Consider the following 14,259-nt stretch of genomic DNA (forward strand, 5'->3'; position numbering starts at 1 on the left):
TGAAAAAAAGACTGGGATGTAGTTCACAGATTGAATGCCTCTGGTTCAACCCCCATTACCATATACACTCACACATACACACACACGTACACAAGCACACACATATACACACACAGTACAAAGGAGAAATATGTGTTGAGCAAATTTAAAATATAGTACATGTTTATCATTTAATTTGATTCACCATCCTCACAGATGATACAATTTTACGTCCATAGGCTATAGATTTTATTCTTACATACAGATGTATCTATAATATTTGAAAATATTTTATTTTAGTAAGAGACCAAAAATGAAAATAAAATGTCAACTTTAGTAATTTATAAATACTTCTATTAGAGTATGTATAAATGTATGTATTTATAGCATATCTCCTTTTATCTATTTAAATATGGATATACATTATACATACATATGTGTGTGCTTGTGTGTGTGTCTATTCAGGGAGAGAGAGATGGGAGTTGTTATAATTTTATCTAGAATTGGCATCTTATATGAACTTTTAACTTCCCATAATCATATATAGCAATAGTCTAAAATTATTTAGTTTACAATTCTAGAGTTAACATATAAAAGTAGTTCTGGCTCATTCCGGTTCTTTGATATATTACAATAGCCTAATAATTTGTGAAAGAATATAATAAACCTGATAAAGTAGTTTGCACATTTTTCAGATGTTCAGCATTCATTTTTCATCCATCCAACAAATATCTGCTCTATGATAAGATTTCCATTAGGCACTTAGGAAATTCTATTGCAAAGCAGATGAAAATTCTCTCTTTGCAAAGCCTGGAGGTTAGAGAAGGAGTCACATCTTAAACAGGCAGCAACAACAAAACCATAAGTAAATACCTAAATAAAAATGTGGCTCAGGCTAGAAGAACTACATAAAAATTGCAAAACTTAAAATTATATAAATATATATCTCCTTTGACATTTCCATACATAATAATAGAAAAACTGAAAAAATTCTTGTGATACATTTCTTGAAGCTTAGATAATGGTGAGCCATTATCTATTATAATAAAATATACTTTCAGATATATTTTAGTTATAATTTAACTAAATTTTATAGTGAAGAGAGAAAGTTTAAGTAGAGAGGGAAAAAAGGTTAAACTTTTAAAGTCTTCCCAAATTACATTTTATTCAGGCTTTTTGAATTAAACAAAGAATCTTTGCCCTTACAACCTTGAGTGTAGAGATTAATAAAGTGCAGTGAGGGCTTAAATGTGCTGTCCATTCATATTTGTCATAGGCAATTTGGGGTAAGATACAAAGCAAAACAGAATATTGATTGAGAATGATGTTAACTATGTGGTTAAACTTTCATATTAAAATTGTCAAAGAGAAGTCTCCCATTTTTTACATTCAAGGACTGACTGGCTGTCCACCTGTTTGAAATGGTGGGCAGTGCTAAGCTAGATGACCTTCAAGGTTTGTTTCTTGCAAATCAGAAATTGGGAATGTGCAATCCAAATATGTCTCCAAGAAAAAGGAATGTTGTGAAGTTTTACATAATGAGTTTCTTTTATTCAAAAAAAATCATATCAGATATGTGCTTGGAAGTATTTTAGACAAATAAAGATAACAGTTCAAGCCTCTATTCTCATGGAGCATACCTCAATTAAGAGACACAGACTGTAATTAAGTGAACGAACATGTATTATCAGGTGATGTTTAATGCTTAGAAGATGAATAAATCGGGTTAAACAAACAGGACAGAGAGACAAGTTTTGACAGTAATCAGAAAATTTTTGTCCTGTCATGTGACATGTGAGTAGTAACCTGGGTGATTTAAGGAAGAAATCTGAGCTGGGCATGGTGGTGCAAGCTTGAAATCCTTGTTCTTGGTAAGTTGAGACAGGAGATTCACAGGTTTGCAGCTAGACTCAGCTACTCAGTGAGACCCTCCAAAACAGAGTGAGACCCTGCTTTAAAGTAAAGATTAAAAAATAAGGCCAGGCGTGGTGGAGCATGCTTGTAATCTCCACGCTTGGGAGGCGGAGACAGACGGATCGCTCAGGTTCGAAGCCAACCACGTTGGTTTAAGAGACCCTGTTTCCAAATTTTAAAAAAGTATAAAAATAGGTCTGGGAGTGTAGCCGGGAGGTAAAAGGGTTTCCAGGAACCCCAGTACCACCAAAAAAAAAAAAAAAAAAATAGTGCCTGGCAGTGGTATAACTCAGAGGTAGAATGCCCCTGAGTTCAATCCTCAGTACTGCAAAAAGAAGATAGGAGAAGGAAAAGGAACAGAAGGAGGAGAAAGAGGAGGAAAAGGAGGAGTAGGAAGAGGAGGAGGAGGAAGAGGAGAGGGAGGAAGAGGAGGAGGAGGAGGAAGAGGAGGGGGAGGAAGAGGAGAGGGAGGAAGAGGAGGAGGAGGAGGAGGAGGAAGAGGAGGAGTAGAAGGAAAAGGAGAAGGAGAAGGTGAAGGAGAAGGAGGAGAAGGAGAAGGAGAAGGAGAAGGAGGAGAAGGAGAAAGAGAAGGTGGAGTAGGAGGAAGAGGAGGAGGAGGAGGAGGAGGAGAAGGAGGAGAAGGAGAAAGAAGAGAAAGAGAAGGAGAAGGAGGAGAAAGAGAAGGAGAAGGAGAAGGAGGAGAAGATGATCATCTAAGGGAAGCCAGGGCAAAAGCCTTGGCAAGAACCTAATAGAGAAATAGTAAGGAGGCTAGCCTGGCAAAAATTTAAGATAGCTACTCAAACAGTAGTGTGCATCTGTCCATCCAAATCATATGAAGAGCTTGTTAAAACACAAATTGCCCCCAAATATGTTGATGGCGCTAGTCCTGGGAGCACATTTTGATCGTTACTGCCCTAGTGAGCAAGACACTGCTGAGAAGTAGCCGGGTATGAGATAGTAAGGATATTTTATTTTCTACTGATTCCATAGATTGCAATATATTATTATTTTATAATATATAATATAGTAATGATACTATATTGCATTGTTTTGTGTTATGATATTGAACTTGGTGGGCTGTGAACATTTTGGGTTTTATTCTGAGTGAGTTGAGAAGTCATTGCTTTAGCAGAATTCTTAATGCACCATGCAGAAGCTGACCAAGTAAGAGAATGAATTAGTACAGCCTATGAGTTACATGAAGATTGCAGTGCCAACAGATGGAACCAGATAATATTTATTATAATTTGAGATGTGGACAATGTGCAAGTGTACTCGCCTGAGTAGGTGAAAAAACTTTCAGGTTCTCAGTTGATTTAATTAACTTTGAAACTTCTTAAAGATGATGATCGTGCCCATCTCGATTTCTATGCGTTACATTAGGCTATATCAAAGCTTACTCAGCACAGATGCTACAGGTTTAGAAACCCTCCAACAAAACACCAACCATCTATGTAGACACACACTCACATTTGCTATTTATTTCTATTGTTCTCATCCCAAAATCAATGATTAAGAGGGCTCTTAAAATTACTTAAAAATACTCAAATTAAAAAAAAGAAATCAGTTCAGGGACTACGATGTAGCTCAAACTTAGAGCACTTTCCTAGTATGTACCAGACTCTGGGTTTCATCTCCAGCGGGAGGGTGGGGGATTTTAGATGTAAAAGTTGGAATCTTTACCATCATAAGTGGTACTTTTTGAATTTTTAGTAACCAGGTCAGGATAGCTCTAATAATGTGCCTTTTGCCCATATTGTTTGAGATTTGGGAAGCTGCTGCACAGAATGTATAAGAAGTCCATCAACTTGGAGTCTTTTAACAAAGTTTGCAAATCAGTGCTCGTTAGAGCTTTATTATTTGTCTTTTTGAAAACAATTCTAACCCAGGTACCTGAAGGGGAACCTATAAATGAAGAACAAAATAAAACATCAAATAATGGAGGAAGTCTGGGTAAAAAAATGAGAGGTATTTCATGGACGATGAAGAAAAAAGTGAGCAAAAAGTACATCAAAGCCCTTTCGGAGGAAAAGGTAAGTGTACCCTCTTCATCATTTATATTTTCTATTTTTTCAAAAAATAATTCAGTTCATTTTCTAGATGGAGATAAAGTATTTTGTGCTTTATGAAGTAGTTAAAATCTATTTTCTCTCTCATGTAGGCAAAAGAAAGTATTATCGACACCCTAAAAGTTCAAGCTTCTATTATGTAAAGAACATTATTCTTTATGTTGTAGTGTATATCAGGACTTTATTTCTGTTTATTGGCAAATAATATTTCATTTTATTAGTAAACCACATTTTATGTATCCATTCATCAGATGATGGACTTTGAACTGTTTTTACTTTTGAAGATTATTATAAATAATATTGCTACACACATTTTTGTGTAGTTTTTTGTGTGGACATACTTTTTCATTTCTCTTGTTTACATGGTAACTCTATATCTGATAGTTTGATAAACCAGAAAACTGTTTTTCAAAGCAGCTGCCTCATTTTATATTCCCACTATAAATGTATAATGGGTTCCAGTTTCTCTATATTCTTGCCAGCATTTATTGCTGTCTGTTGTATGTGTGTGCTGTTGCTGTTTCTAAAGCTAGTCATTCTAGTGGAGGTAGAGTGACATCTTATTGTGAATTTGATTTACATTTCTCTTGTGACTAATGGTTTGATGGTTTTTCCATGAACTTATTAACCACATCTATATTTTTGGAGATGTGTTTATTTAACTCCTTTGTTCATTTTTTAAATTGGGCCCTCTTTTTATTGCTCAGTTTAAATATTTTTATATATTCTGGATATGAGTCTTTTATCAAGGATGACTTGCAATTTGCTATGTTTACTGCCATTCTATAAATTGTATTTTTACTTCCTTGATAGTATTGTTTGCAGCATGAATGGCTATAATTTTGTTGTAATTCAAATTATCTTTTACTTTTGTCAATTATTGTACTTTTGATATACTATCTAAGAAATCATGTTCAAAAATAAGATGTTTATTGGTAAGGTCAAAAAGCCATACTCCTGTTTTCTTCAAAGACTTTTGTAATTTTGGCTTTATAATTTTGGTGCATGATTAATCTTGAGTTAATTTTCCTATTTGGTATATGAGGGGAGTACAACTTCATTCTTTTGCACATGGAAATGCAGTTGCTCCAACTACTTTTGTTGAAAAGACTATTCTTTCCCCATTGTATTATCCCTGCACACTTGTTTAAAATCATTTGGCATATAAATATACAAGCGTATCAATCATAAAGATGTGGGTTTATTTATTTACTCTCAGTTTTGTTCTGTTGGATTATATGTCTTAGTTATATTCTGCTTTTTACCACCTCCATATAGTTTCCATCCACATTTGGCTTTCCTTCTACATGGCTTCCTTCCTTGGCTTCTCTTTCTTTTTTTTTTTTTCCTTCTCTTTTTTCTCTTCTCTTTTTTCCTTTTTTATTCTTTTTCTCTTTTTTTCTCTTCTCTTTTTTTTGTACTGTGCCTGAGGTCCTGTATACTCTAATCATTTTACCCTTTTCTTTTGTGTGATCTAATCTAGCCTCCTAACTTTGTTTTCCACAATTACATATCTAGCTAATATCTCCTTATTTATCTATTATACTTATATAGCCCATTGTTTATTTAATATCATTACTTAGATGTCCAAAATGTACCTGAAACCTAGGATAGCTAAATTTGGAATATAAATTATCTCTACTTTTAAAAGAAAACAACGCATCATTATCTAGTATTTCCAGTGGCAGCAGACAGTACTTTTGTAACTCTAGATATAATGGGCAGGGTGAGGGTAGAGTATGAATCAATCTAAAGTCCTTCTTTCTGTCACTTTTCATATCAATTTATTAGCACATAATTTTGGTTCTTACTCTGAAATATATTTTAAACTCTTAATTTCTCCATGCAAACTGTACCTGCTTGAAACTAGGTAATCAAGCACCCTTGCCTGGATTACCATAAAATCTACCAATTTTTTTTCCTTTCTTCTACCTTTTGCAGCATAAAATCAATTCTCCACTTGAAAGCTAGAAAAAAAAAATCACTGAAAAATAAAAATCAGGACACATCACACTCCTGCTTAAAAAATCAAAATGTCTCCAAAATACACTCTCTTACTACAGTGTATTCAATTCCATCCTCTTAGAAGGAGACCTTAAGAAGGGAAACATCAAAGATTTATTGGGGGAAATTTCTGTGAATGCTATTGAGGAAGAAGAAATGGGTGGGGAAAGCCTTTTGACTGTAATGTAATGCTAGTCTGACTTTGTAAAATGAGAGGGAGAAGGAGGAAGGACAGTTAGAGGTTCAGATTTCAAAACACTTTTGAGAAACCTTGGCTAGGTGAAGGGGGAGTTCTTAAACCAGTTTTTTTTTTTTTTTTTTTTTTTCAGTACTGGGAATGGAATCCAGGGGCATTCTACCTCTGAGCTACACCCCAAGCCCTACTCTTTATTTTGAAAACAGGGTCTCACTGAGTTGCAAAGGACCTCACTAAGTAGCTGAGGTTGTTTGCGAACTGCAATCCTCCTGTTTCAGCCTGCCAAATGCCGAGATTAAAAGCATGCACCACCATGCCTGACTCTTGAACCAGTTTTCCATTATAGGAGCCCCATGTCCCGCCATAAAGGATTCAAATAATACTCCTACTGTTTCAGTCACTGAGAGGAGGAAGTATGTACGGCCTCAGTGTAAATACAGTGGTGGATGAAGAGGAGAAATGACTGAAACTGTTACTGTTTTAATCAATTTCCTAATGCTAACAATTTAATACCATGAACTAGGCAAATTATAAAGATTAGAGGTTTACACGTCTGTTCCAAGATTGTGGGATCTCATTTGGCAATGGCCTTTTTTAGGTGAAAAGTCTCAAAGTGGTGCATGGCATTACAAGATGAGAAGCAGTGAACGGGCACATATATGTTCTATTTTTTCTCTTTTCTAATGAAGCCACCAATATTTGATCATATTTGATCATGGAGGCTCTATCCTGATATCTAATAAACCTAATCACCTTCCAAGCTCCACTCCTAAGCACTATTGCCAGATCAAATTATTTCCCCTTAATACTTCACTATATGGATTAAATAACAACATGGAATTTTGGAGGGTTCAACACGTGTTCAAAAAAGAACATTCTGCTCCTGACCCCACGGTTCATGTTCTTCTCACATTATGCAATATAGTCACCAAAGCAGAGTCCTCCAGAGAGAGAACTCAGTGCCTCTTGATGAAGCTGCTCTGGTCCTCTTCTCTGAATTCATATATTAATACTCATTCTCTCACTATATTGGCCTGTTTAACCCAGGCCGATTCTGAGTTCAGTTCTTTTGTTTTTATGTTTTAGAAGTTATCTCCAAAGATTCATATAAGTTATATATTCTTGTCGTTCAGAACACGTTTTGCTATATAACAGAATTATTTGGACATTATTCCATCTAAGTCAATCAAGCTATCTAATCCTAGGCGCTAATTTTCTCACACAGTCTGCTTTTATTTTCTCCATAGTACGTATAATTCTCTGAAATAATCTTGCTTGGTTTTTGTACACATGTCTACCCAAATATTCTTGACATACATGCATGTAGACACACATGGTCTAAACATTAGAATATTCTTCAGTAGAGAAAGTACTCTTTTACTTTGTTATCTGGTTTTCTTCCCATGGTATCCCCAGTTACTAATACAGTGGTGAGTACCTAATAGGTAGTCTATGAATTGCATTGAATGTGTGGCTGAATAAATACAGGAATCAAGCCAAGTATAGAGCATATGTATATTCTCAAGTTAGAAATGCCCCAACATGGAAATATTGAATAATATCTGGTGAATATAAAGAAATTCATGGGCTTTGTCTAAACTATCTAAGTATGGAAAACACTTGAGATGTTTTCAAGAAAATATAATTTGTTTTGAAATTGTCTGTCTTTTCTAATTTTATGCAAGATTTGCTTTTTACTTGAATAGATAGCAAGCACTGTGTAAGATTTGTAAAGCTCCCTAGATAAGCTTTGCTTTAGAATTGCAAAGTGTGCATGTTTTATTCATATCTAGTGATCTGGTAGGGTGCAAATAACTGACGTGAAACAACTGTGCAGAGTTTAAACCTGTAGTATCAGATCTCAAAGGATTAGTAATTGTGGTAAATAGAGGAGAAGAAGAATATGAAGAAATAAAACTGCTTTAACAGATAAAGCATAGAAATCAATAATCCTAACATTTAGTATTAGATCGTCTAATATGATATTCATCCTAATTTGCAAAAATGAGCCGTTCAACTTCAGCTGAATTCCACAGTAAGGAAAATATCATCTAAGAAATCTTTCGAAATATACTTTAAAATGTTTTGCTAGAAGCTGAACTAAAGATTAATGGCTCTCATATTTTATGCTGATGTATTCCTAAGTATTTTATTGCTTAAATATTTTGTGTTTGTTACATCAATGTACACAGTGAACATTTCCATGGAAATCTGCTCTCTGCACTTAACCTCTGATATGTTTCTCTGAAGGATGGAGAAGATGGAGAAGATGCCCTCCCATGTCGGAATAGTGACCCAGTGATTGGGATCCACACAGAGAAGGTCTCACTTAAAACCAGTGATTCCATGGATAGTCTCTACAGCGGGCAGAGCTCATCAAGTAAGGCTAATTATTAAGGGAAATGATCCTAAATGTGAGGTCTGGGTTAAATTAATTAAAAGCAGCAATTCTGCCCTCTGGGGTTTATTTATCAAATTAGCAACAAGGTTCCAGCTATTTGAAAAAAGAAATGGTGAAAAGGTAGGATGTGTTGAATCTAGATGGAGTTATTACCATTTAAAGTGATACCAAAAAAATTCAATTATGTATTGCTTTACATAAACCCAGCCTGGAATTACCATGATGGCCCATGTGTTATCTTACGCAACTTAATTTTTGATATTAGAGGCAACTCATGTTGCTTTCATAGGAGTTCATGTTTTACATGAGTTTTAATGCTATCATCAGATGGGCTTTGGGGAATGTGACTTGAAAAAGTAGTGCTTGGTAATTAAATCTGAATCCCTGTTTCAGTTAACATTCTTAGTGCTACAATACAAAAACCAACCACACAACTTAGAGAAAGGAAGATTTATTTGCTCACAGTCTTGGAGATTTCAGGCTCAGTCCATGTAATGCTGGGTTCTACAGCATTCAGGGCAAGGCAGTGAGGAGCAGAGACAGCGAGAGCAGGGGTAGGAGAGAAACATATATAATCCCTAAGGTGACACCCCCAGGAACCTCTCCTTAGCAGTCAAGCCCTGTTTCTAACATTGCTACCTTGTTTCTGTAAAGGCTAGGAGACCAGTCTAAATCCAAGCCATTATAATCCCTAAAATAAAAACATGGGGGTAAACTAGCATTATATTGATGCAATATGTTTAAAATAAATTGAAAACTTTAGATAAATACAATCCTGTTCTTTATCTCTCTTCTTCTCTTCTTCCTTTCCTCTCTTTCTTTCTGCCTCCCTCTGTCCCTTATTCTTCTCTCTCCTCTTTTTTCTTCCTTTCCTTTCCTTTGTAACCTTGAAATTTTCTAAAAAGTTCAGGACATTTTTATCAATTTTATCATTTATTGTTAGCATTAGTAAGCAAAAGGTGACATAATATGTAAATACTAAATGTCAAAAATGTCACCAATTAGATGACAAAAAAGGAATGAGCAAAGAACCAGCAAGGGTTTTTTTTTTTTTTTTTTTTTTTAACAAATCCTTGATACTTTTCTAAAAAGGAAGCACTCAAGATTTAGTCACATTTTCTGCTACAATATTTGCATGGGACAACTGATAATATAGGATGCCTTGTGATTTTCTATATGTAAACTGTTACACATCCCCCTAATCTTTTCAGGGGGTTTATGTGTCCTTTTACATTGCTTTTTTACATCAACTCCTTCTGTTATTTGAAGATGGATCATGAAGACCAGATGTTTCAAATATGAGTAGGAATATCTCATTCCTACTTTTCTATTGGCTGTAGGACAGCTATTTTGAGAAAAAAGCTTGTGCAAAAACATTTGAAGGATGCATTTGTTTGTGTGAGTGTGTAATTCAGACTTCATTTGTACTCATTTCTCCTGGAAGTTTTAAAATTCTAAACTGTGATGCTGAATATGGGAAGAATTTTATGAACTATAATGTACCATAAAAACCCAGCCCATATTTACCGGGGAGGCCCGTGTGTTATTTTATACAACTTAATTTCTGATATCAGGGCAACTCATGTTTCTTTTACACAAGTTCATGTGCAATACTGAGATTCTTGAAGAATCTTTAATCTTCTTTCCATAATGGATGATATTGAAACCTGCCGTGATGCCTCCCTGAAGAGAGCAGCCTCAGGCCAGCCTACAAGTGGAAGTAGGTTGTGCTTAGGACCAAGGAGGAGAAAGAAACAAGTCACTCCCACTCTCATTCTGGTCCCCAGGCCGGCCCAAAATTGGAATTTCTCCTCTTTTTTTTTTATTTTTTATTTTAGCTAAGGCTCAAGATCAGAAAGGAAGAGGATCAGAAAACAAGGAGTGATTTTCTGTTGTTTGATTTTGTTTTAAAGTACTTAATTACTCTTAATTAATTGGTACTGAGCCTAAAGACTTATTTATTTATTTATTTATTTATTTATTTATTTATTTTGCTGGTACTGGGGATGGAACCCAGGGGCATTCTATCTTCAAGCTACACCCCAGCCCTATTTTTTAATTCTTTCTTTTTTGTGTGTGTGGTACTAAGGATGGAACCTGGGAACATTCTAGTTCCCAGGTTCTATACCCCAAGGTATATATCCCAGTTCTATACCCCAAGGTATAGCCCCAACCTATTCTTTATTCCTAATTTTGAAACAGGTTCTCACTGAGTTGCAAAGGGCCTAAGTATCTGAAGCTGTCTGTAAACTAAGATCCTCTGTCTCAGCCTCCCAAATGCTGGGATTACAAGTGTGCACCACTACATCTGGCTCCCCAGCTTTATTTTAGTTTTATTTTGAAACAGGGTGCCACTAAGTTGCTGAGGGCCTTACTAACTTGCTGAGATGAGCCTGAACTCTGTAATCCTCCTGTCTTAGCCTCCCAAATACTTGGATTGCAGGTGTACACCACCACACCTGGTTAAAACAGTTTTAAAAGCTCAGTTTAGAGTGGTTTCAAAACATGTTTTGGGGGGATCTGGCTTTAAATGCACTTCTTTCCCTCACAGTCACACAACAAGCAAAGTTAATCACCTTTATATACAGATTTTTGCCTGAAAATGGCCTCTGGAGTCTTTTTGCTACAATCTTGATAAAGTTGTAGGGAGCCTGGTAATGCTACCTTTGACTGTGCATGATTAATAGAATTCAAGGATCAAAATGTTGCTTGCTTTCAATTATTATCTTACTCTATATGTATTAAATTATCTGGCATGGTCAAAAGCTAAGCCTATGCATTTCTTCACTTCAGTAAGTGTCTACTGCTTAATAAGCTGCGTGCTGGATCAGATCATAGAGAAGAAAACAAGAGGGTGATTGGGTTGGTGACTGAAAGAGAGTGTCCAGATTGGCAAGAAGAATATCAGAAATAACTAGAGGATCAGAAATGTCCTAGAGGACAGAGGTCACTGATAGAGTATGGCTGAGAAGTAAAGCAAGCTGGCATCCCTTGCTTCAGTATTCAGAGGATGTTCCGAATGTCAAAAGCCTTTGGTGACAACTGCTACCTTTGCTTCCATCAGGTGGAATAACGAGCTGTTCTGATGGTACCAGTAACAGGGACAGCTTCCGACTGGATGATGATGGCCTCTACTCAGGACCATTCTGTGGCCGTGCCAGAGTGCACACGGATTTCACACCAAGTCCGTATGACACTGACTCTCTCAAAATCAAGGTGGGCTAACGTCAGTCACATCTGCCCTCTGAATCATTTGTCAAGTGCTGGTCTGTGGTCTGTTCCAGGAGGTATAGTAAGTTTACCACATGGATGGCTATAGGGATGTGTGTTGTTCCTTGTGTTTAAACTGGGGACTAGCTTATAGTGTCAAGAATTTGAACCGAATGTGTGAGATGGGTTTAGAGGGACCAATCTCTTTAGATTGTTAGTATAAATTGCTATTAGGTAGATAATACAAGCTCAGAGTCTATGGCAAGAGGAAGAAACGGCCTAGATTTTTTTTTTTTTCTGAAAACTTAAAGCTTCATAGTTTTCTGGTAATGAATAGTTCTGCCTGATACTTGGTACATTAAAAATAATGATAAAAGAGAGGGAAAGAAAATGAAATTATCAGGCAGGAGCCCAGCAGTCTGAAGGCCTTGAAAATCAGACTAGGCTGGGCATATAACAAATTACACCCAACTGATAGACTTACAACCACACAAATGTATTACTAGATCCCAGTCTCTGCAGGTCATATATCTGGGCAGGGCTTGGCTGAGTTCTCTGCTTAAGGATTTACCTAGGTGAAACCAAGGTGTCAGCCAGCCAGCTTAGGACCTCACCTGAGGATTGGGAGCCTATTTCAAGTGCACTTGCTATTGGCAGAATTCAGTGCAAAGTCCTTTCTATCACATAAGGTCATATAATTATGAGTGTAAAATCCACCATTTTTGTAGCCTTGCTCATGCTAAAGATGAAAGGCTGGTTACATTAGTCCAAATAAAAGAAGGCTTCCTGTTAAAATGTCTTACAGCTGTTAAATGACAACCTTTTAGTATCACACAATACTACTAATGAAAAGACATAAATTATGAACTTTCTATTTCTGGCAATACCAAACCATTGTTAACTCATGATTATGACATGTTATGAAGTATCACTATGAGCATTTGACATTTAAAGACATCTGACATATATTCCTTCTATGATATCAAAGCAGGGTAAGTTTAGAGGAAAAATGAGAAAAACATTCTTCCCCATAGTCAGCTTCCTAGTCACTTACGTGAAATGATTCAAAGTCTAAGTTCAAGTCTCGGGGAAAGGATGCTGGCAGCCTAGAATCCTTTTCAAAGACAGGGCAAGAAAAGGGAACAAACACAATACAGTTTGACTCAGGATAGCTTTTCAACTTCTTAAGACACAATGCTGTCCACCACTGTTGGTGCTGCCTAAGGTGATTTTTGTGAAGCTCTTATAGGACACAATAAGGATCTCACAGTTACCACAAAACACTGAAACACTGTTACTTCCAGCAAGGGTATTACCAAAATGAAATTGAGTCTCCTTGGATAACTTGTGGGCTTTCACAGAACATGTAAGTTTATTCATTTAAAGGGCATAAGTTACAAGTATGAGTGTAAAGGATACTACAAAGGATTCAGTATAGTGCTGCCACACCAAGATAGTTTGTAGATCATCTGGGAAGTTTTCTGGTTTGTTTAGTAGGTAGCATCAGACTGCGTGTAGAGGCCCAGAGAGGCAGATGACCACAAGTCAGAAAGACCAAATTTTCCCACCACATTAAATTCTACTATTACAAATAAAATTTGTATTGTATGGGAATTTTTTTTTATTGGTGCACTGCATTCATACATCATAGTGGGATACCAACTTTTGTAGACATACATGCACACATCGCCCAATCAGTCCCCACCCGATCCCCACCCCATTCCCTCCCCATCCCTCCCTCCCATGCTTGGCTTAGTGGTTGACATCTAGTATTATAGCAATTTATCAAAAATTAAAAATGATAATCTCACATAACAGTTTCATTTGTCTGATACCAAGCTTTTGATGACTTAAAGATAACATTTCAATATTTCTTTTTACTTTCTTTCTTACCAGAGAATTTTTTTTCTATTTTTTTAGGTGAAACTATCATATATTTATATATTTATTTTTCAGAAAAAAAAATCTATCCTAATATGGAATATGGACTCTAGATACCCAAAATGATCTTGAAAAAGAACAAAGCTAGAAGACATATATTTTCTGATTTCAAACTATATAAAGCTACAATAATTGAAACAGTGTAGTACTGTTCTAAAGGCAGATATATAAACCATTGGAGTTAAATACAAGCCTAGAGCTAAATTCTTCCCTATATTGTCAAGTTATTTTTGACAAGGTTTCCACGAACATTTGGTGGTAGAAATATATAATCTTTTAACTAAATATTGTTGAAACATAATAATTACATGGAAAAGAATAAAGTTGGACCATTACCTATCCCATATACAAATATTAACTCAAAATAGATAAAAGACCTAAATATAAATCTTAAGACTATAAACATTTAGGAGAAAATCTGGGTCATAAAACCTCACAACACTGAAATTGGCAGTGATTTCTTGGATATGATTTCAATGGCACAGGCAACAGAAAAGTATACAAACTCCCTAAAAAATAAAAAAAAAATTGTATATCCAAAG

General features: G+C 35.7%; 1 protein-coding gene across 1 annotated transcript in view; it reads left to right on the forward strand.

Moving 5' to 3' along the window:
• The window catches only part of LOC308263221 (SAM domain-containing protein SAMSN-1), a gene marked incomplete at both ends in the record, with an annotated part of 62,244 nt that overhangs the window by 25,727 nt on the left and 22,258 nt on the right, over positions 1-14,259 (forward strand). The window contains 3 exons of the mRNA XM_080696133.1: positions 3,786-3,929; positions 8,416-8,545; positions 11,631-11,782. Coding sequence (XP_080552259.1) covers positions 3,786-3,929; positions 8,416-8,545; positions 11,631-11,782 — 426 coding nt within the window. The remainder of the gene's footprint in view (positions 1-3,785; positions 3,930-8,415; positions 8,546-11,630; positions 11,783-14,259) is intronic.

This window comes from Muscardinus avellanarius (assembly GCF_963383645.1).
Source record: "Muscardinus avellanarius genome assembly, chromosome: 5".
NCBI lineage: Eukaryota > Metazoa > Chordata > Mammalia > Rodentia > Gliridae > Muscardinus > Muscardinus avellanarius.